This window comes from Budorcas taxicolor, chromosome 11, assembly GCF_023091745.1.
Source record: "Budorcas taxicolor isolate Tak-1 chromosome 11, Takin1.1, whole genome shotgun sequence".
In the NCBI taxonomy this organism is placed as follows: domain Eukaryota; kingdom Metazoa; phylum Chordata; class Mammalia; order Artiodactyla; family Bovidae; genus Budorcas; species Budorcas taxicolor.
In genome coordinates, this window is record NC_068920.1 from 153,229,730 (window position 1) to 153,252,262 (window position 22,533).

General features: G+C 37.5%; 1 protein-coding gene and 1 non-coding gene across 2 annotated transcripts in view; both read right to left on the reverse strand.

The window, feature by feature from the left end:
• Nucleotides 1-433: 433 nt before the first annotated feature.
• Nucleotides 434-22,533, reverse strand: part of RC3H2 (ring finger and CCCH-type domains 2) — a 41,077-nt gene continuing 18,977 nt past the window's right edge. Inside the window, exons 5-20 of the mRNA XM_052648631.1 lie at nt 21,871-22,071; nt 21,280-21,412; nt 21,051-21,169; nt 19,698-19,810; nt 13,924-14,232; nt 7,425-7,639; nt 6,322-6,755; nt 5,579-5,749; nt 3,683-3,829; nt 3,149-3,362; nt 2,833-2,917; nt 2,483-2,564; nt 2,247-2,381; nt 1,667-1,774; nt 1,421-1,569; nt 434-629 (exon numbers count right to left, since the gene is read on the reverse strand). Of these exons, the coding sequence (XP_052504591.1) occupies nt 434-629; nt 1,421-1,569; nt 1,667-1,774; nt 2,247-2,381; nt 2,483-2,564; nt 2,833-2,917; nt 3,149-3,362; nt 3,683-3,829; nt 5,579-5,749; nt 6,322-6,755; nt 7,425-7,639; nt 13,924-14,232; nt 19,698-19,810; nt 21,051-21,169; nt 21,280-21,412; nt 21,871-22,071 (2,811 nt within the window). The remainder of the gene's footprint in view (nt 630-1,420; nt 1,570-1,666; nt 1,775-2,246; nt 2,382-2,482; nt 2,565-2,832; nt 2,918-3,148; nt 3,363-3,682; nt 3,830-5,578; nt 5,750-6,321; nt 6,756-7,424; nt 7,640-13,923; nt 14,233-19,697; nt 19,811-21,050; nt 21,170-21,279; nt 21,413-21,870; nt 22,072-22,533) is intronic.
• Nucleotides 21,490-21,600, reverse strand: LOC128057100 (small nucleolar RNA SNORD90). Its single transcript, XR_008200281.1, has one exon. It is a non-coding gene; the product is annotated as a small nucleolar RNA SNORD90 (small nucleolar RNA).

The following is a 22,533-nucleotide window of genomic DNA, read 5'->3' on the forward strand; positions in this document are numbered from 1 at the left end:
TCAGTGAAACATAAAATAGAAATAAATAAGTTAATTAAGTCTACTTTCACTAGATGTATCATTGTAGGATCCTGCTAGTTTAATAACTGAGTTGTTAATTTTCTATAGAAGCCATTTAAAATAGGAAATGGCTCAGTTACTGCACCGGATTGCTACAAACTCATAAAAAGCTGCTTGAAGCTTAAGTTAAATGTCCAAATTCCAATCACTTCTGGAAAGTGAACGTGTTACCCTAGTAAAGTAAATTTTCTTTTTTTTCATAATGCTAATGCAAGAGGGCTTAAAGTATCAAAGAGTCCACAGGAAATGGATGCCCCCAGTAATATCTTTTTTTTTAAAAAAAATATACATTATATAATATATATTATATATATAAAAAGCTAGTGTAAATGCTTCCATGGTATGGTCACAAATTTGAAAGATGAACCTCCTTTCAGCTATTAACCATCTTCCCATTTGCAACAGATTTTAAAAAGTCGTTTTTATCTTCAGACATAACATGAGTTTTCAGAATGAGGTTGCCAACACTGACAGATGTGGTGATGGGTAGGCCACTCGCATTGCTGATGGACACTGGGAGTGGCTGGCTAAAGCAAGAAGTTACCGGCAGAATTGTTTTTTGCTCTTCCCTGCAAGAAAAAAAATGACATTGAAAACAAATTAGCTTCCAGTGAAAACCTTTAAGAGTAAACCATGCATGCTGAATAAAAGCTATAACACACTTTAATAGCCCCTAGAAACAGCATGTCTTTTTCACTAAAACGTTATCAGAGGTCACTAAAAAAAAAATCCCATTTTTAAAAAATTTTAATAAAAAAATAGAAGATTGGTTCATTTAAGGCCAACAAACTGTCAAGTTCAAGATAAACCCATATTTTTGGCAGTAATTATACTAAAGATCGAGAATATCCTAACATGACTTTTAAAAAGGGAAACCCTTTATTTAGGTTTTAATTCTGCATTTTGTAGTTTTGATGCTTGCCTATCAGACAGAGAAAGTAAAATCTGATTGTTGTTCAGTCGCTAAGTCATGTCTGACTCTTTGTGAGCCCAAGAGCGGCAGCATGCCAGGCCTCCCTGTCCTTCACTATCACCCTGAGTTTGCTCAAACTCATGTCCAGAGTCAGTGATGACATCCAACCATCTCATCCTCCTGATGCTCAAGTATAAAAATAAACATTGATCCCAATAAAAAGCAAGTTTCAGGCTACTAACATGGAGCACTTTCATAGTGGAAATTTACCTCTGCTCTCCTAAAAATCCAGACTGACCAAATCCAGACTGACCAAATCATTGCCTTATTACATAAGGTTTTCCCCTCATAGGATAAAATAAAAAATGAATTTAATGGTGTATCTATTTTTCTTTAAATATTCATGGCTTATGCCCAGTGGTTATGAATCTTACATCTAACACTCACAGAATCACACGGTCTTCACCTAAACTCTGTCTCTTCTGCTCCAGAGGCTCCTCTTGGTGCTGCTGGACTGGATGCCCATTCTCTACTGCTGTTCCATTCAGCAACTGATCATTCTGAGAACTGATACCAAGCTGTATGTCCAGGATCTCCTACGAAAATAAAATGTTAATCCTTCGGGAGGAATGTGTTGTGTACTTTAATTTCCAATGGAGTAAAGCCTCCTGGATATCTAATTGTGGTACTTACTTCAATCTGTTCACCTTGTCCATCAGGTTCATCAGTATCAAGTGCTGACAGCTCTAACTCAATATCCCTATCAGGCTTAGTATCAGCTGCATCTTCCGTATAATCACTCTGTGATTAAGAAAAATACTGATTTCATATCTGTGGAAACTGGGGCTTCCCTTTTAAATGAAAATGGGAATCTCAATGACTGATATAAGAAAAGAAATCTGGGATTACAATTTTATTGAAGGGAAAGTCGCTCAGTCGTGTCCGACTCTTTGCGACCCCATGGACTATAGCCTACCAGGCTTCTCAGTCCATGGGATTTTCCAGGCAAGAGTACTGGAGTGGGTTGCCATTTCCTTCTCCAGGGGATCTTCCCGACTCAGGGATCGAACCCGGGTCTCCCGCATTGCAGGCAGAGGCTTTACCCACTGAGCCACCAGGGAAGCTACCGTTAAATTTTAAAAGCAATCATCTACCAGAAAAAGCCATGCTAAGCAATGACATAAAATGCACTAAACAATGGCATAAAACAACATGCAGCAGCAGCAAACAGCAAATATACTAGGGATGAAGCTGAGAGGGTCAGTGTACTTACCTCTCCATTTCTCAGTTCAATTTCCTTGCTGAGAAGATTTAATGTGAGGTGACGGCCTTCATCCAGGGAATTCCACTTCTGTTGCATAGCCAGAGCATTGGCCTCCCTCTGAAGAAGCAGTGAGTTACTCTTGGCCTAGAGGGGGAAAAAGAAAAGGAGTCAGCTGCCAACCTTTAGCTTTTAAATGTCATTCTTTTTAAAAAAATAAACTCAAAGCTGACTGACACAGAGCCTACCTGCTGAAGTTCAATGCTCAAAAGGTCTCCAGTACTGGAATGCTTTCTATGACCAGATAAATCGGTAACAATGAATCTGTCCCTTTAAAGAGAAATTTGTTTACTATTACAAAATGAAGCAACTAAAGAAGTAATGACTATATAATAACTATATACTATATATGTTTTACATAACAGATCAACCCTGAAAGTTTCAATCATTATTCCAGATGTAAACTTTTTTCAGAAATTCATCATATAGTTAACACTAGCAAAGCACAGTTTATGAATAACTGGGACTTTGATCTGTACTTTGGGAATATAGACAAGTCTGAGAATAGAGAATCCTAAAGAATTAAGAGCAACATTACCGTTCAATATAATGTGCTGATGATGTAGCCTCATTACCATATGAACTCCACCTTGAATCAACAGCATTGACATAAGGTACATAATCTGTAGAAAGAAACAATGATCAGAAAAGTGAAAAATTAGATACAGATGTGAATGTATACTTTCCCCCAAAAATCCACATTTATCTAGCTAGCCATGCTCTCCTGGCTAAGCTGTTTAACTCTAGGTTTACAGTGGTTGTTAAATGAGACACATGTTCTGTATCTAACAGAGTGAGGATTATAAAGCACAGTGCTAGAACATACCAGGTGAAGTATTAATGATACGGATTACCTGATACACTGATGGGCTTGGTTGCACTTCCTTGGGAAGCAGTGGCCTGGACAGGGTCCGTGGTATGGTAACCAGTACGGGAAGATCTAGAAATCGCACCCCATTTTGAGATGATGGGTCCATCACTAAAAGGAATTATTGGATCTTCTTCTTTTGTCCTTCTCTGAGTTTCAAATAAATGCACTCTTCTCTTAACATCCCCACTGTCCAGGTCCTGTATAAATAAAAGAAAATAGATCGTGGGCAATTACTTCAGCTAATAATACAAGTAAAAGCTTTCAAAAAACATGGAATTAGGTTCTCTGATAAATTTGACATTAACTGTGTATCTCAGTGATAATCCAACATCTATTTTTAAAACACTCCACTATGTTCAAATAATTTAAACACTAGGTGCAATTTATTTCGGACTTACCTACATATCACTGCTGCTTACAGATGAGTTACGGTATATAGCAACAAAATGAAGACGAACGCTTTCAATGATTCTAAAATTTGAATCAACATGCATAACCCTTGCCCCCCAAATCATACCATTAATACCGCATTTGAATTAGCAATCACATCTCTGGGCTCTGAATCAATGGCATTTATACAAGAACCGATGGTGCCACAAGACCAGGGAGAATAATGGGAAAGATGATCTTCTTCAAATTTTGTGCCACTCACATTTTCAGAGAACTGGTTAAAAGAAGAACAAAAAATAAAAGCAAAGGCAATTGATAACAAATTTAAATTACAAACTTGTAACTAATATAAAGTAACTTATAGAATTCACAACACTTTATAGTAAATAATTAAACATTCAATAACTAATATAAAAACTGTAATAAGTTACAAATAGTACGTATTTATATTACATCTTAACAGGAAACAGAATGCCTTCTCTTTTTCACTTTGTCCTTTAAGAATTCATAAGGAACCCCGGAGTGACACTACCCAGAATAAAAAACAATTTACAGCATGCCTCTAACATGGTACAAAGTGCTCCAAAAAATGAAAAAAAGCAAAAGAAAACACACACATACATAAACACATACATAGAAATACATTTTCGTATTAAGCAAGTGGCAACACTCTTCTCAAGATGGTTAGCTGCTTTGAAGAAGTCTAATTTTGATGAGATAAATTTGGATCGGGATTGGTTCAAGATGGCAGAGTAGAAGGACATGCGCTCATCTCCTCCTGCGAGAGCACTGAAATTGCAACTAGGTGTTAAACAAACATCGACTGGAGGATGCTAGAACCCGTGAAAAAAAGATACCTTACACGTCCAAAGACAAAGGAGAAACCACATCGATGTGGTAGGAAGGGTACAATCACAATAAAATCAAATCCCATACCAGCCAGATGAGTGACCCACAAACTGGTTAACAATAATACCAAAGAAGTTCTCCCACAATTGTGAAGATTCTGAGCCCCAGGTCAGGCTTACCAGCCTGGGGATCTGACAAAGGGACTGGGAAGATGAATTTAAAAATTCAAATTTATGGATGGAAAAATATGCCATCTAGGGTTTTTAAAAAATATGTCTACTTTAAAAATTCAACAGTTACGGATGGAAAAATATGATGTCTAGGATTACTTCAAAATAATCCAGTAGGAAGAGGGGCTACAAATGAATCAAGATTGGCTGAGTTGATAACTGTATAATGGATACATGGAGTTTATTACTATTCTCCTTTTGCATATGTTGAAATTTTAAAGATTTAATTAAAAGATTAGAAAAAAATTTTATTAGTATCTCTAGGGATAGGGAATAAACCAGATGAATCAAAGAAAAATTAACAGTTTGCTCTAAATGTAACAGTATGGAAAACAGGGTACATTAAAACAATCCTGGTGCAAAACCTGTCTTGAAATTATAATAATAATTAACAGTGATTTAAAACACCATGAATAATATAGTAGTCATTTCTGCACTTCTCGTGAAGTAGGGAAGAAATGCCTCAGACAGACCAGAATTCAAATCCAAGCTATTTATAGGCTGAATTTATTACTTGGGCAAATTACTTAACTTCTCTGAGTAGGATTCCTAACCTGTAAAATATGGGTAATACCTGCCCCCTAAGGATTTTGTAAGAATTAAATAACATGTAAATGCTTAGCACAGTGCCTGGCCAAGTAAGTGCTCAATAAATGGTGGGTATAAATCTTATTTATCAATAAAATCTATAAAAATAAGGAGAACTACACTGCTGGAAAGACTTGAATTCTTGGTGGAAAAGGACTGTGATTTGTTAGCGGTCTTCAGTGTCACAATGCCTGGCCATAGAGCTTACATACTCAATGTTTATTGAATTAAACTCAACTGCCACCAAACCAATGCAAAATATCCAACACACTTATCCCTAGCTTGAATGAGTGCTCTGAAGTCAGTCGTCTGACCTGTCCCTGCAACATCAAGTGATTAAAACCTTTCTTTCTTACATCAGTGCGAAAGTCTACACTGAATAGAGGAGAAGGTGGTGTTGGTGACTGTGTTGCCACAGGAAGAGTTGAAGAGACAAGAGGTGCTTTCTGAGTGTGGTACTGTGCCCACTGCTCTGGCTTTCTTCTTATCTGCTCCTCGCAACTGGTCTTCAAATGACCACAAGGTTCCTAAGGGGGGATAAAAGAAACAATCTTAATCATCTAGGGAGCAGTAAATAAATTTAACTATGCTCTGTGGAAATAATGTGAACATTTATTATACTGTTGGGACAAAAAAGAATACAGAAGGGAAGTCCCCCTAGCCTATTCTCCATACACTTAAACAAAAGGGTTTAAATAATGTTAAGAGTAAAATCTGAGCACTCACTTTTCTGGTTTAGGAAAATTGTACGTATATATGTGGGGATAGTAAAGACAGGCCCTGTCTTTGTATCTTGAAGATTTCTTTTTATTTTCTGATCAGTTTCGTATCCAAACATAACATTTATTGAGCATGTATATGCATCAGGTCCAAGTCTAAGAGCTTTTTCTGATTTAATCCTCGCAACAGCCTTATGAGGTAGGTACTACTATTATTTCCATCAAAAGTGAAAAACCTGACATAGAGAAGTCAAGTAAATTCCACTGAGTTACACAATTAGTAAGTGGAGGAGCCAGGATATACCCAAATGTTGTAACATCACACACTAGACTCTTAACCACTATGCTGTGCTAGCATTCCTAGTTCCATTATCACTTACCCTTGGTAAAGGCACAGTTGTCCTTGGCTCACTTGGTGGCTGACAAGCCACTGAATAATACCCATCTAATGAGTTATATCTTTCCCGCAAAGACGTCTGATACACAGATGAGTGCATCACATCCATTGGAGGTAAAGAATTGCTTCTAATAATGTCATCTCGTTGGTACATAGGTGGGCGCCAGATGCGCCTGCTGTCGTACACAGGAGCATACATTCCAGAAGGTACTGGGGGAACTGGTCCATACGGCTGCGGAGGAGGATGTTGGTAAGGAGAAGAATTCATTCGATCTCGAGGGGAAAATGTACTGTAATGATCGGCATATGGCATGGAAGCAGGTGGGAGGGAGGACTCTGGAACATTACTGGACCTCACAAAGCGAGGAACACAGGGAGCCACACCAGCTGGTACCGTTGGAGGTGGTGGGTAGTATCCTTGAAAATTGGAAAGAGGAATATTTAATGTAATTTTAGTAAAATTTAACATCTTATAATGGTTTAAGTCTAAAGCAGCCTTTAATGTGGGAAAATAACTTAAGTTTTGAATTTTAGTTACCCCAGGATTAGAAAAATACTATGTGCTTTCAAGACTCCACTATATCAAAATCTCCTTAACATTCAACATTTTGTTAAACTGCACCTTAAAAACATACAATGAACTTTTAACAGATGCCTGGTAAGTTTCCTTCGAGGACAGGTATTGCCACAGGTGTTGGTTTAAGTAGTTAGTTAGATCATTGATTCTTAACCTTTTGGGGAGCACAGTTTAAAAACATCCTTCATAATCTATATAAGCTGTGTGCTGTCCTTCCAAAATTATACTTTAAGTGTATACAAACCAAACATTTAGTACATTATTTCCGAGGATATACAAAACTCGCTAATGCTCACCCAAGAACCCCATATTTGATTCATAGGACTGAGAAATCTTAAAACTATTGGTCATAGATTCTTAAGACAGGAAGAAAATTTAAGGGTCATGCAGTCCAAAGGATTAATTTTTTTAATGTAGATATTCTAGCTAGCTATAAATGACTCACCGATTTATTACAACAAATGTTATATTGTAGTTTCTTTTTCTTAGAATTATCTAAAATCACTTACCAGTTTGTGGGTACTGTGGGACTTCAAAGGGTATCTGAGTCCTTGGATCTTGAAAATACTGAATGTTCTCAGAATGCTGAGGATATACTGGTACTCTAGTGATAAATGGGCTGGATTTTGGAGGCACAGAATTCAGCTCTGTTCCAGCATTAGTGGGCCCAGCTGAGGTAGCCGCTACATTACTTACAGGAGTCTTAGGTGGAGAGCCAATTTTACTAGAGAGAAAATTTAACAAATGCAAATGATAAATCACTGCCTATGTCTGTTAAGTCTTCATCAGTAGGAATTTTTCATAAAATTATATAGTGACCACTGACAGACAACGCTTCAGGTTTTCCAGGTGACAAATAAGGCAATGAATTTCACTGCTACCTTACACTATTAGTTCACAAGATTATAGTAAAAGATCTCATATTTTGGTGAGGGTGAAAAATAAAAAACTAAACAAAAAACACAAATTTCAGGTAGGACTGTTCTATTAAGAGTTAAGATTAACTGAAATGTAAACTAAACAAAGAAAGGCCACTTTCGTCCATTTTGTTAACTGCTAGATCCCTAGGACTGTAAACATTTGTGGCATATAGAAGGCACTCAGTAATATTTGTCAGACAAATGGAAAAGTTCCTGCCACACAGTAGGTAGTCAGTAAATATCTGCTGGACAAACAGAATACCAATAAAACAGTTACTCATTAAACTGATGCAAAACACATAAGCTTTCTTTTACTTAAAAAAAAGAAAACACAAATGACTCTTTTTGTTGAGTCACCACGCGATCAGTTCCAGAGGATCTTACCATGGCTTCTTACATCCTCTGAAGAAGTCAAACTCTGGCAGAGAGAAGATACGTGGTGGTAACTGAAGAAAAAGATCTTGTTAATGATGCAGGAATTCAATACACTGCATCTCAAACTAAAGAAGCCCTATTAAAGGAACAGTTTTATAAACAACAAGGAATATGGGGTGCCTTTACGTCTAGTTGAGATTAATCTAGAAGATGCTTACTTTTACGTGTATTTGTGCATCAAAATGTAGAAAATAACTAAGAAACTGTAGGTAAGAATAGTAAGTACAAACAGCTTAGACGTTACAGGTTTTTAGTGCTGGGCTTACTCTGAAGTTCAATAAAGGCAAGAAGGAAAATAATTAGGATTTCCTCATAACAACAGTAAGTCAATTCAGTCACTAAGTCGGGTCCGATTCTGTGTGACCCCATGGACTGCAGCACGTCAGGCTTCCCTGTCCATCACCAACTCCTGGAGCCTACTCAAACCCATGTCCATTGAGTCGGTGATGCCATCCAACCATCTCATCCTCTGTCATCCCCTTCTCCTCCTGCCCTCTATCTTTCCCAGCATCAGGGTCTTTTCAAATGAGTCACTTCTCTGAATCAGGTGGCCAAAGTTTTGGAGCTTCAGCATCAGACCTTCCAATGAATACTCAGGATTGATCTCCTTTAGGATGGACTGGTTGGATCTCCTTGCGGTCCAAGGGACTCTCAAGAGTTTTCTCCAACAGCACAGATCAAAAGCATCAATTCTTTGGTGCTCAGCTTTCTTTACAGTCCAACTCTCACATCCATACATGACTACTGGAAAACCATAGCTTTCAAAAGATGGACATTCGTTGGCAAAGTAATATCTTTAATATCTCTGCTTTTTAATATGCTGTATAGGTTGGTCATAACTTTCCTTCCAAGGAGCAAGAGTCTTTTAATTTCATGGCTGTAGTCACCATCTGTAGTGATTTTGGAGCCCAAAAAAATAGTCTGTCTCTGTTTCCATTGATCCCCCATCTATTTCCCATGAACTGATGGGAACAGATGCCATGATTTTAGTTTTCTGAATGTTAAGTTTTAAGCCAACTATTTCTCTCTCCTCTTTCACTTTCATCAAGAGGATCTTTAGTTCTTCGCTTTCTCCTATAAGGGTGGTGTCATCTGCATATCTGAGGTTATTGGTATTTCTCCCAGCAATCGTGATTCCAGCTTGTGCTTCATCCAGCCTGGCATCTCGAATGATGTACTTTGCATATAAATTAACTAAGCAGGGTGACAAAATACAGCCTTGATGTACTCCTTCCCCGATTTGGAACCAATCTGTTGTTCCATGTCCAGTTCTAACTGTTGCTTCTTGACCCGCACACAGATTTCTCAGGAGGCAGGTGAAGTGGTCTGGTATTCCCATCTCTTTAAGAATTTTCCACGGTTTGTTGTGATGCACACAGCAATTACTAAGCATATTCTATGCAATATGCTAAGTGCTTTACACAGATTATCTGGTTTTCCATATCAGAATGTCACATACCATAAAATCTGGTTAAGTACTTTTCGAATGGCAAATTCTTTGACTGCAGGAAAAAGGCACGCAAATTCATGACAAGGTTCAAGCTCAGGTAAGTTCAGTCATGCAGTCGTGTCTGACTCTTTGTGACCCCACAGACTGCAGCGTGCCAGACTTCCCTGTCCATCCATTCCCGGAGTTTACCCAAACTCATGTCCATTGAGTTGGTGATGCAACCATCTTATCCTCTGTCATCCCCTTCTCCTCCCACCTTCAATCTTTCCCAGCGTCAGTGTTTTCAAACGAGTCAACTCTTCGCAAGAGGTGGCCAAAGTACTGGAGTTTCAGCTTTAGCATCATTCCTTCCAAAGAACACCCAGAACTGATCTCCTTCAGAATGGACTGGTTGGATCTCCTTGCAGTCCAAGGGACTCTCAAGAGTCTTCTCCAACACCACAGTTCAAAAGCATCAATTCTTTGGCACTCAGCTTTCTTTATAGCCCAACTCTTACATCCATACATGACTACTGGAAAAACCATAGCCTTGACTAGACAGACCTTCGTTGGCAAAGTAATGTCTCTGCTTTTTAATATGCTGTACAGGTTGGTCAAAACTTTTCTTCCAAGGAGCAAGCATCTTTTAATTTCATGGCTGGAATCACCATCTGCAGTGATTTTGGATCCCCAAAATATAAAGTCTGTCACTGTTACCATTGTTTCCCCATCTATTTGCCATGAAGTGATGGAACCGGATGCCATGATCTTAGTTTTTTGAACATTGAGTTTTAAGCCAACTTTTTCACTCTCCTTTTTCACTTTCATCAAGAGGCTCTTTAGTTCTTCCCTTTCTGACATAAGGGTGGTGTCATCTGCATAACTGAGGTTACTGATATTTCTCCTGGCAATCTTGATTCTAGCTTGTGCTTCATCCAGCCCAGCATTTCATATGATGTACTCTGCATGTAAGTTAAATAAGCAGGGTGACAATATCCACCCTTGAAATACTCCTTTCCCAATTTGGAACCAGTCTGTTCCATGTCCAGTTCTAACTGTTGCCTTTTGAACTGCATACAGATTTCTCAGGAGGCAGGTTAAGGTGGTCTGGTATTCCCATCTCTAAGAATTTTCCACAGTTTGCTGGATCCACACAGTCACAGGCTTTGACGTCGTCAATGAAGCAGAAGTAGACATTTTTCTGAAACTCTCCTGCTTTTTCTGATCCAACGGATGTCTGGTTCCTCTGGTTCCTCTTTTTCTGATCCAGAGGATCTCTGGTTCCTCTACTTTTTCTAAATCCAGCTTGAAAAATGTGGTAGTTCACAGTTCACATATTGTTGAAGCATGGCTTGGAGAATTTTGAGCATTACTTTGCTAGCATGTGAGATGAGTGCAACTGTGTGTTAGTTTGAACATTCTTTAGCATTGTGTTTTTGGGAGATTGGAATGAAAACTGACCTTTTCCAGTCCTGTGGCCACTGCTGAGTTTTCCAAATTTGCTGGCCCACTGAGTGCAGCACTTTAAAAGCATCATCTTTTAGGACTGAAAAAGCTCAACTGGAATTCCATCACCTCCACTAGCTTTGTTCATAGTGATGCTTCCTAAGGCCACTTGACTTTGCATTCCAGGATGTCTGATTCTAGACAAGGTTCAAAGCCATATGAAATCATGCAAGCTATCCCAAAAATTCATATTTAAGGAAAAATCTAACTTTCCATCTCATTCTGGCCAGATAGCTAGATTACTATAGCTACACTCTAGATGAGTTTCAGGATTCCAGGCCCTCCTTCACAGTAGACCCTCTTCAGTTCAGTTCAGTTGCTTGGTCGTGTCCAACTCTGCGACCCCATGGACTGCAGCACGTCAGGCTTCCCTGTCCATCACCAACTCCCGGAGCTGGCTCAAACTCATATCCACTGAGTTGGTGATGCCATGCAACATCTCATCCTCTGTTGTCCCCTTTCCCTGCCTTCAATCTTTCCCAGCATCAGGGTCTTTTCCAATGAATCAGTTCTTCACATCATGTGGCCAAAGTATTGGAGTTCCAGCTTCAGCATCAGTCCTTCCAATGAATATTCAGGACTGATTTCCTTTAGGAGTGACCTGTTTGATCTCCTTGCAGCCCCTCTTAAAGACTACATGCTTTTGTCTGAGCTGCTTTTTCCATTGACAAGACCCTTCCTTCCTAACTAGTCATACTTTTGGAATGGTTCAGGTGTCATCACCTTACCACTGAAAAATTTTCCACAATTAACCTCAGAAAGAATTATTACTATTTTTCATGTTTTAGTAACACTTGGAACACAACTCTGCTGCAGTACCTTTCAGCATATATTATATCTGTTTACATCTGTTTCCGAAGCTACACTGGAAGACACTGAGAGGTAGGGAGTATATTTAGTTCATTTTCATTAACTATGCCAACTGGCCTGATATGTGGCACACAGGAGAAGATTTACAATTTTTGAATCAATGAATAAATGATTTATTTACTTAGATTTTCTTATTTTTGAAAGTTTTTAAACACTGAGACATAATTTACCCTTGCAAAGTGTACAATTCAGTGATTTCTGGTATAGTCCCAAGGTATATTTACCATCACCATTATCTTATTCTGCAGAAGCATTTTCATCACCTCTCTAAGAAACTATTCATTAGCATCTATTTCCCATTCCCTTGTTCCCCCAGCCACAGCCTCTAGCAACTACTTATCTACTTTCTGTCTCCTATGGATTTGCCTATTCTGGACATTCACATAAATGGAATTCTACCATAATGGCTTTTGTATCTAGCTTCTTTCACTTAACATAATGTTTTCAAGGTTCATCCATATTGTAGTATGTACTAGTACCTTACTCTTTCATGGTTGAGTGACATTATGGTTTTACAACTTTACCTTGCCAAAATTTTCAAAAGCTCATTTCCTAAGCATGTTTAACACAAGGTATCCATAATCTGGTGCCAAGGTACACATCTAAATCTCCTTCCCATACTTCTCCCAGTAATATAATATTTCCCTGTTCTTTGATCCAACTCCAATATTGCTTCACTTATGTAAATGCTGTCTCCCCCATTATGTCGTAAGTTTCTTAAAGGCACAGGTATACATCTCATGTATTTTCAAGAGTGCCAAAAGCAGAGCTCAGAATTAGTGTATAAGTAACATTTGCTAAACTAGACAATGTTCTCCATCTCTTCCAAGATCTCTCTGAGGGAAGACTATAAGAATCATTTAATAAATTTCCCTATCACATGGTAACTACAGAAATAAACAGTATAAATGTCTACCTATCCATTTATTATTTGAAATCACTAGAAATTTACTGTGTGCCTAGCATAATGCTTTTTCCCTATATGGCATACAATAGATACTGACAGACTATTTACGGGCAACATAATTTGAGTGTGTTTTACCTCAGACTTTAAGCCACTAAAGAATACAAAAGCCTGAGACATTAGAGGTGGAAGTAACGTTTCAGATAATGTGAAATTTTTAAAACTTTTTTCTTAAAGTACCAAAACCTTTCTACCAAAGTAAGTCTTATGCTGAAATCCCAAAACAATAACAACAGATGCAGATATTTAGTGAGTGCTATGTGGCAGGCACTGATCAAAGCATACTACAGTATTAAGTCATTTCAGTTCTCACAATCAACATACCAGGTAGGTAGTATCATTATATCAATTTTATGGATGAGTGAACTGAAGATGACAGATTAAGTAACTGGCCTAAGATCAAACAGCTAGAGAAGAGTGAGCCAAAATGAACCCACAGAATCTGGCTTCAAAGATTTCTCTCTTAACAACTACGCACCATTACAGAGCACAAAGTTGAACTGTTCTAATCAAAACAGGGGCTGGAGGCTCAAGCATCTCACCTGCTTACGTTTCTACTTAGTTCCTTTCTGGCACCTCTATGGACTCAATCCTAAAGTTCAAGGAAATAAGGTATGAAAAATTCAATTCTGGTTCCATTTCTTCAGCTTACAGTTGAAGAAAACACCCATAGTTGAAGTGAATTTCCAAGGTCAGAGGGCTATTCAATTGCAGAGCCAGGACTAGAATTCAAACTTTTTTTTGGTATTTAGTGCTATCTCTACTACATGAAATAATCTGCATAAAAATTCTGATTACCTGCTTTCCCTCAGGATAAATAAAAATACTCAGGCAATTATAAACAGGCTAAATTACTCCGGTAAACATTTTTACCTACTACTTACTTTTCAGTTACAGACTCTACTGAAGGCCCAGCAGCACTCTGGCCATTGGCGCCAACCTTCCCCACTTTCTTCACAGTCTCCAGAGCTCTTAAGGTACTGTCAGTACTACGTGGAATTAGCTGGGAAACACTGTTTTCTGCATTTGAAATTCCATTTGTACTTGGAACAATTTTCCCCGTTGTTTCAGTACTTCCTATGACAGAAATGACATTTCCGGCTGTGGTTGTGACAGTGTTGTTTACACCAACTTTATTTAGAAGAGGAAACGTTCTTACAGTTGCATTGATCTTTTTGTTCCTTAATCGATACCTGTTTCAAAAACAATAAACATATCAGTAAATATTTCACTCTTACCCTAAGTTAAAAAAAAAGGCAGGGTGGGGGGGAGGTGGGCAATGGGAAAAAAATTTCAAGGAAGGAACAGCTTTGAAAAAACCTTTATTCAGCTAAATATCAAATACTATCAAACTCAATTATAATAGCTGGCACATTAAAATGTTATCTCTTATATACATATGTATACATACAACACATATATTTAGGCACACAATTAATATAGCAAGAAAAGTACACATGTATTCACAAAACATTCTGAGGGAGTAGGAAGAGATCTTTCTGAAAAACTCTGTATACCTGGAATACAAAGTACACTATGTAAAAAATGAAAGGAACCAACATCAAATTTAGTTGGGAATGTAGATGAAAAGGTATGCAAGATTTGAAAGAATTCTCTATTGTTACCAAGTTGTTAAAGCATCAGATAATTTTAAAGAGATTAAAAAATCCAAAACTCATTCTTAAATTCCAAGATATATAAATTTAGTATTATATTTTTCAGATTAGCTTATGACTAAAGTATAAAGTATTTGGGTTAAAGATTTTTCTGATTTTAAAGATCTTTCTTTAAAAAAGTTTTTCTGATATTAAATTTGGGGCTGATATAACACTCTAATACATAAAGCAATTTGGTCCTGGATTCAATTTAAGAAAATTTATATCCACTTGTACAACAAAAATTTCATTATAGTCCTAGTGAATGTTCCTGCCAATACTTTAACGTGGTAAACAACTATGTTACATGAATAGAAAGATGACTATACACATATGGGGCCATAATTACATATAACTAAATTAATCTGATACCAATGTTATACATAACCAAACATATGGTAATTAAATACAAACAGTGTTGGTGATGAGCAATGCCTTCACAAAAGCTTCCCTTTTAGTCTTTTAGTATCTATAAACAGCTTCATTATTCAATCCTTCTCCCCCTCTCTCCCATACTCACATGCTGACAGAAAAAGCAAAGCTCAGTAAAGACAAGTATTCCCAGACCAGACTGGCTAAAGGTGGAGTGACAGAATACAAAGTTAAAATAAAAGCAATAGGTTGTGGCCAGTTTACACATATCACCTTACAGATCTGGGGAACCAATCATTACTTCTTGAAGAAGGAGGGTAACAGGCAAACCTATATTTTAAAAAGGCAATTTGGTGGCATGGAGGGGCCTGCGCTTTCCTTAACATACTGCTCTGAAACCTGCTCTGCATTCTTCACCTCAGGGGTTCACCTGCACAAAATGCCCAGCTGCTCCCTGTTTTCCTTTCTCAAAGGATAAAGCTCAGATATCCTTAAGATTGCTCTTGTAGGTGAAAAATAAAGTTTTAACTGTGGGTCTCTTAAAAGAGAGAAGTGATGAGAAATAAAACCTTAACAAAAGAAAGTAAAGTAAAAGATAAATAGGGATGCATACTGGACTTCTAGCATCCAGGCAGCATCTGGACCTTACAGATGAAAAAGTCAACTACTTTCTATTCTTTCAAAGCCATCAAGGAGCCCCCACAAGCATTTGCTCCCTGCCTTACCAAGTTTAGAATCCATTATCTACCATTAATTCCTACCTTAAACTCCCTTGGCCCAATTACCTTGTTGAACTCACCTGGTAAAGCCCCAATCCAATTTGTTACTTATTCTCTTATTCTGTGCCTGCTCAAGTAGGTGACTGTTGCTAGAGAAAATCATGCAATCATGCTGAGTAGATTCATTTCAAAATTATGATCAATCACTTAAAATGGCCAAGCAATACATTAATATACTTCTCTACTTAAGTTTCATACATCTAACATCCTCTTCCCTTTCACTCTCCATAGCCCCATCATAGCTGATGATACTGCCTCCCACTTAACAGAGAAAAGATGACACCAGAGGAGAGTTACTTATCTTTCCACCAATTCCACCAACCCTCCTGCTTCTGTAACTACACATTCCATGTAAAATAAGGGATGAAGAGCTACTGTTCTGAACTAGGGTCAATCTTTCCACTCGCACCCCAGGCCCAAGCCCATTTGCCTTCTCAAAGACTTTATTCCTATAATCATCTTTTCTTCTCCAGTCCATCAACACTTCATTCAGGTGTCTGATTAAATGTCAGTCTCTGGGATCCCTTTCCAGACAATCTCATCTAAAATACCTCCCCTTTTCAGTCATTCTCTTTCTCCTTGTTACTTTTCTTCATAGTACCAATCAGTACCAGGTATTATGTTTTCTACGTTGGTCTTGTCTACTACAGTGTAAGCCCCATGAGAGTAAGGATTTTGCCTTTTATATTCATCGGTCTTTAGCATAGTGCCTGGTGCACACTAGGTGTTCTATAAATATTTGCTATACGAATGTGGAGTAAGCCTTAAACTTCACATGGCCAAGAAAACTACTGATTTTCTACCCCCAAGCATTTCTTATCTCAGTAAAAGACATCACTTAGTAACGAAGGCCCCAAACCTTGGAGTCATCTTTGCTTCTCCTCTTTTCTTTATACCTCACATTCGATTCATTAGTCAAATCAGCTCTACTTCTAAAATATATCCCAAGTCTGGCTATTTGTCATCATCTCAATTACTATAATCCTAGTACCAAGCTACTAATCTCATGCCTGAACCACTGCAGCAGTCCACCATGTAGTTACCAGAGTAACATTTTTAAGACAAAATTAATATCCCATTGTTCCATTTGAATAAAACACTAAAATGGCTTCCAAAATAAAAGGCAAACTCTTTGCCAGTGTCCACCAAGCCTGTATGATCTACCCTTGCCTAACCTGTCCAACATTATCTTTCTCCATTCTCATTCTCTATCCTCCCACCACACTGGTCATCTTTATGGTTCCTGAACTTGTTTCCATCTCAAGCCAATTTTGTTTCCACCTCAGACTTTATAGCATTTTAACAGTAGCTAAAATTATCTGTTTACATGTTTAATGTTTCTCTTTTACCACTAGAAGTATCTCAAAGAAGTACCTAGTACTTAACCATTTTTAAATATATTTGTTGAGATGGCTGACCTCAGGCTTTTGTCACTCTCCAGAATGCAGTAATCCTTGAGAAAAGGATTCTGATACCCTATACTCTAAAATATATTCATACAAATATTAAGAGAGATCTGGGGCATTTGTTTGGTTAGAGATATGTACAATAGAGAAAGCAGGCTGGAGTAAAAAAATTAAGTTAAACGAATATTTGCATTCGAATTCTTCCTGGTACAATATGCGAGTTAAGAAAAAGGATCCATCCTCAAAAAGTCTGAGTTGGGTAGCAACATGCATTTTTTTTAACCAACGGGATAATGACATCTTCCACTTCCTCAATCCTTTGTATTATCCTGTTTCTCCTTCTTTTTATTTAAGAGCAACAGAGTATGAAACTGGTTGGAAATATAAACTGTAGATTATCTACTCTTTCAACATAAACATACTGAGTTTACATGTCAGATACTTGTTAGGAAAATATAAAGATGAATACCCATAAATAAATGAAGTCCAGTGAAAATACACACAGTAAGTAAATAACTGCAACACAGTAAGCAAACTGGTAGTTATAAAGTTACCACGTATAGGGTACTACAGAAGCACAGTGAAGGTAGCAACTAACGCGCCTGGAAGTCACAGAGGTTTTCAGATGGAAGATGCTATTTGAGTACAATCAGGAATAGGAGCTCTCCAAACAGAGAAAAGGAGAGTATATGATACAGAGTGAACACATGTACAAAGGAAAGAAGAACGAAAGGAAGTGTATAGTAGTAAACTGGATGTACCTTAAAAAAGTAACATAAAAGGTGGAGTAAGGCTGGAAAGCAAGACTGGGCCCAGAACCAGCAATAATATACTGAGAACCAATTAAGAATTTAAAGCAGAAGATGGACATGATTATACACTTACTTGCAAAATAAAATCTTGGTTGAGATGCATGTAAAAAGCTACATAGCGTAAAACGGACAAACTGGGTAAACATACACATGTAAAACATTAAACACTGCACCTGGCACAAAATTTAACCAATTAATTTGGCTTATTTTTACTACTACTATTTAAGTTCAGGCAAGAAATAATAAAGTTCTAAAGTAGGACTGGAGATAAAGAATAGGAAGCCAATTTTAAGATGGAAAATGGATGTTCAGGTGGGCACCAGTTCTGAGAATAATGGCAATGAAATCACACAATTTCTTCTCCAACTTTTTTAAGTTTAAGGGCTTCCCAAAGGAGGTCTCCTAAATGGGGAGCACTGCAAGATGAGGTAAAAAAGGTAAGCCAGGGGACTGCCCTGGCTGTCCAGTGCTTAGAACTCTGTGCTTCCAATGTAGTTGGCGCAGGTTTGAATGCTGGTTGGAGAACTAAGATTCTACATACAGCATGGTGTGGGGCTAGCCACCCCACAAAAAGTAGGCATAAAGTAGATGACACAGAGACTTGCAGGCCACAGAGTAGATTTTATATCTTTATCAACGGGGATTCCTAAGCTTCTCATTATCTGCAATGAGCCTTAAATGCAAAGTTCCCCCTATTTTGTCGGGAATAATGGGGTTGAGGGTAGACAACCACAGCTATAAGATAACTAATTAGGAGGCAACTATGAATCAAGAAAAGGGGATGACAGGTTAGACTATAACGACAGAAAGAACAAGTAAGAGTCAAGACACATACAGGAAGCCGAACTGACAGACTTGACTAAGACAAGCAAGCAAAAGCTGACAAAGATTATTCCAATAGCATGGCATATATAACTGACTGGACAGAGTACACTTGGGGAGAGTAGACAGACGGTTATACAAGAGAAGACATCAATATATGAGGAGAAAATTAGCTCAAATTGGATTTAAAGTATCTAAAAACAAAAGAGAGATGTCCATTAACAGTTGATATGCAGGCAAGATATTCAGTAGAAAGGCTGGAATCAATTTTTGGTGAGATCTCAATGATGAATGTTTTGGTTAAAAAACAAAACAAAAACTTGGACAACATTTATTACAGTTTATCTCCATTTACTTTTATGTCTGGGTAAGTGGACATAGAAAAAGGGATTACGTATAGGACAAGAAAGAGGGAAAAGAATGTTAAAAAGACCAAAAGCCCATAAAAAGAAAATGTATCTGCTTTACCATTTTACCTGAGACTCAGCTGTTAACCTCAATAGAACCTGAGTAAGACAGACTCCAAGCATAAGAATATCTTCATTCTGCACAGGTGCTTAGCAGAAACATGGATTCTAGCTCTACAACGGTCTAAAATTAGATTCCTGAATAAGGTTCTAAATCACATTTTAACTATGCTGCCAGAAGCAACAAGGTATGGTTTCAAAAGTAAAGGTTATGTTTCAACCTAAAGAATTCCATGATGTGGACTTAACTGCATCTTTAAAACTCAACACAAACTTTGACTCTATGTGACTCTTTCATGACGACCAAAAATTAAATCCAAATAAAATAGAGTTCTCTTAACTTACTTTTCAAGCTCTTCCTGAGAATGGGCAAAAGTACAATTTGTTCCTCGTGGACACCCTCCTTGTTGTCGCAAATCTCGACACATGCTGGTCTTGTATTTGCTGTTTGGCTGAGGCTACAAAAAGAAAATCAATATGCGGATAAATGAAGATGTCAGCTCTCCCTGGCTCCTCGGGACGCCAGAATTCTATGAAGACACCTTTGATTCCTTTCGATTAGACAATTCTCGTGCTGACGCAACTACCACTGCCCTGTTTCCTGTTATGAGTTACATGGCATAATCACGGGCTGACATTTTAGATGTTCCTTCTGAGGACCATCAGGAACTAGTTCAAATGCTGCATTACTTATCTGTCAACAAAATGGCCACAAACATAAAAGGTTTTTTCATCAAAATTCATTGATGTCTCATAATTATATCAAATCAAGCAAACAATGTCAAAAAGCATTAAAAAAGCTGTAAGCTTTGTCCACTTAAACGTTCTCAGGAAAAGGAATAATACAACTTACTCTAGAAGTTAAAATTTAAGAAACACTAATTTTACTTGTCAACTTCAGAGTACAACTTTCTTCCAAGGGTTGGTGCTAAGTTCATACAAATAATGAAGCAAAATATTAAAATATCATGACTGCTATAATTTGCATCAAACTCTAAGACATCATTGTTATTTCTGTGACCTTAAGATGAAACATTCATCTTTTAGCTAATATTTGAATATTATAATGTCTTCTAATAGAATAAGGACAGTAGAGTGGAAAGATCACTTTGGAGTAGACTTGATCCCAGTTCTGTCACTTACTGCCACCATGATCTTAGATATGTTATTTAACCTCTTTCAACTTCAACTTGGGGACAGCAACTGCCTTGCAGGTGGCTATGGGGATTAGAAATAATCTATGTAAAATATTGAGACTGGCTCATAGTAACTTAATAAATGGATGTTATTATTAGAATAAAGGGTTTTACCTTAAATAACTCCTTCAAAAGTACATTGAAAATACTTTATTTCCACACATTTACAAATATGAGCTCACTGGAATGGCAACAAATGAGAATAAAGTGACAATTTCCCCAAATTAAGAAAAAATCAGGCAAAATATCTGGATGAAATCACATCTATAGCCAGTCAAAAAAACTTGCCATGAACTCATATTCAAGATAGTCCCCAAACTATTGCTGTACTATGAATTATTTATGGGGTACACTAAAACAAGTTTCTCTCAAAAGAACAGAGAATAAAAACTTATGTGACACGGCTGTCACATAAGGAGTCCATTAACCAAACAGGCTGTTAAGATGTTCAGCATGCTCCATTAGAAATAAGAGCAGTCAGAAGAGAAATAACTTTACTTACCTGAGGTGTCTCATGGCCTTTTCTACTATAATTTTGTATGAAGTCTACTAGGCCATGAACCACTGTTTTAACAGCTACCATTGCATTTTCTAGCTGCTCCCAAGTTGGTGAAACAGCATCTAAAATAGTCCAAGAGGATGAGATGAGGAAAAAAAATTCGTTAGCAGTAAATCTCTTGTGTATAAGAAGTCATTTTTTAAAAAGCATAAGCAATTATATTCTCACATACCTGGATTAGGGTCTATGTTTGCAAGAAGCTCTAAGTGAGGCCTCAATCTATTTAAGTTAGCTGGGTCACCTGTTCGTTGCAAAACAATTGTCAATTCCTGAACACTCTTTGCAAAGGATTCTGGAGACTGCAGCTAACATAAAAACAAAATGAAAAGGTTTTTACAACACATCTATATTCAAATGCTTTTATTCAGTCAACATACTGAATAGGTTTTCAAGTGTCTTCAGATTCCACAGTAGGAGTATCAATGATGAATTAAATTTTCACCTCAGAATCTGCCCTATGAAATTCATCATTAGACACTTAGAAAACTTATTTATTAGCTATCTGGTGTCAGAATACAGATAAATGACAGACTTGGTAAGCTAGGCTGTTTTTATGTCAATAGCTGTATTTGCTTCCCTATCGCCACCCTTAGTTTATTCAGAAAGTTAGAAAACAATAAAAAAGAAAGAAATGATATCTATGAGATATTTGTATGTAAAAACAGGAATCTCCCAACTGGTTTTCTCTTCAGTTCCCTCAGAAGATTCAAATATTCATCAAGATTAACAACAATGTAAAATTAGCATCTCTAATTTCACAAACCTTATCAATGATCGACTGCATGTGTGATTTATGCGCCAAGTCACCATACAGAAGTGAGGACCATTGCTCAGGTGAAATACGGAGTCCTGCTTCCATAGCAATATGAACAATTTGGGCATCATGTTCTCTGCGTAAAGCCTCATAACTGCGGAATTCCTCCTTTAGCTGCATCAGGGAAGAGTCTTCATCCCGTTTGGTAACCTAAAAATAGAAAGGAGGAAAAAAAAACCCATCAGATTTGCTTTGCTCTCACCACTCCCCCAACCAACCTTTTCTTTATTTTAGAAGGGGGAGGTACCTATAGCCTATCAGATACGACATGAAGAAGGTACAAAAAAATACTCTACTTACTAAAAATCCTTAGAAGACACTATCTAGGACTTTCACAGTCGGAGAGAAGTCAGGGCCTGTCTTAAAAGCTCAAAGGACAGAATAACTCTTCTGTGAGGGGCTAATGTTAACTGGTGATATTAAATTGAGGCCAATCCTCATTTACCTCCCCCAAAACACTAGGGTCCTTAAGAACTACACTAAATCTGTACTCTAGAAATGGAATAACAAAACCGAAATAACAGCACATCTGTTTACAATATGGTTTACTGTGTATTTTAAGCCCACTGATGAGACCTACTGCTTAGAAAAAAAAATTATTTTCCAAATATT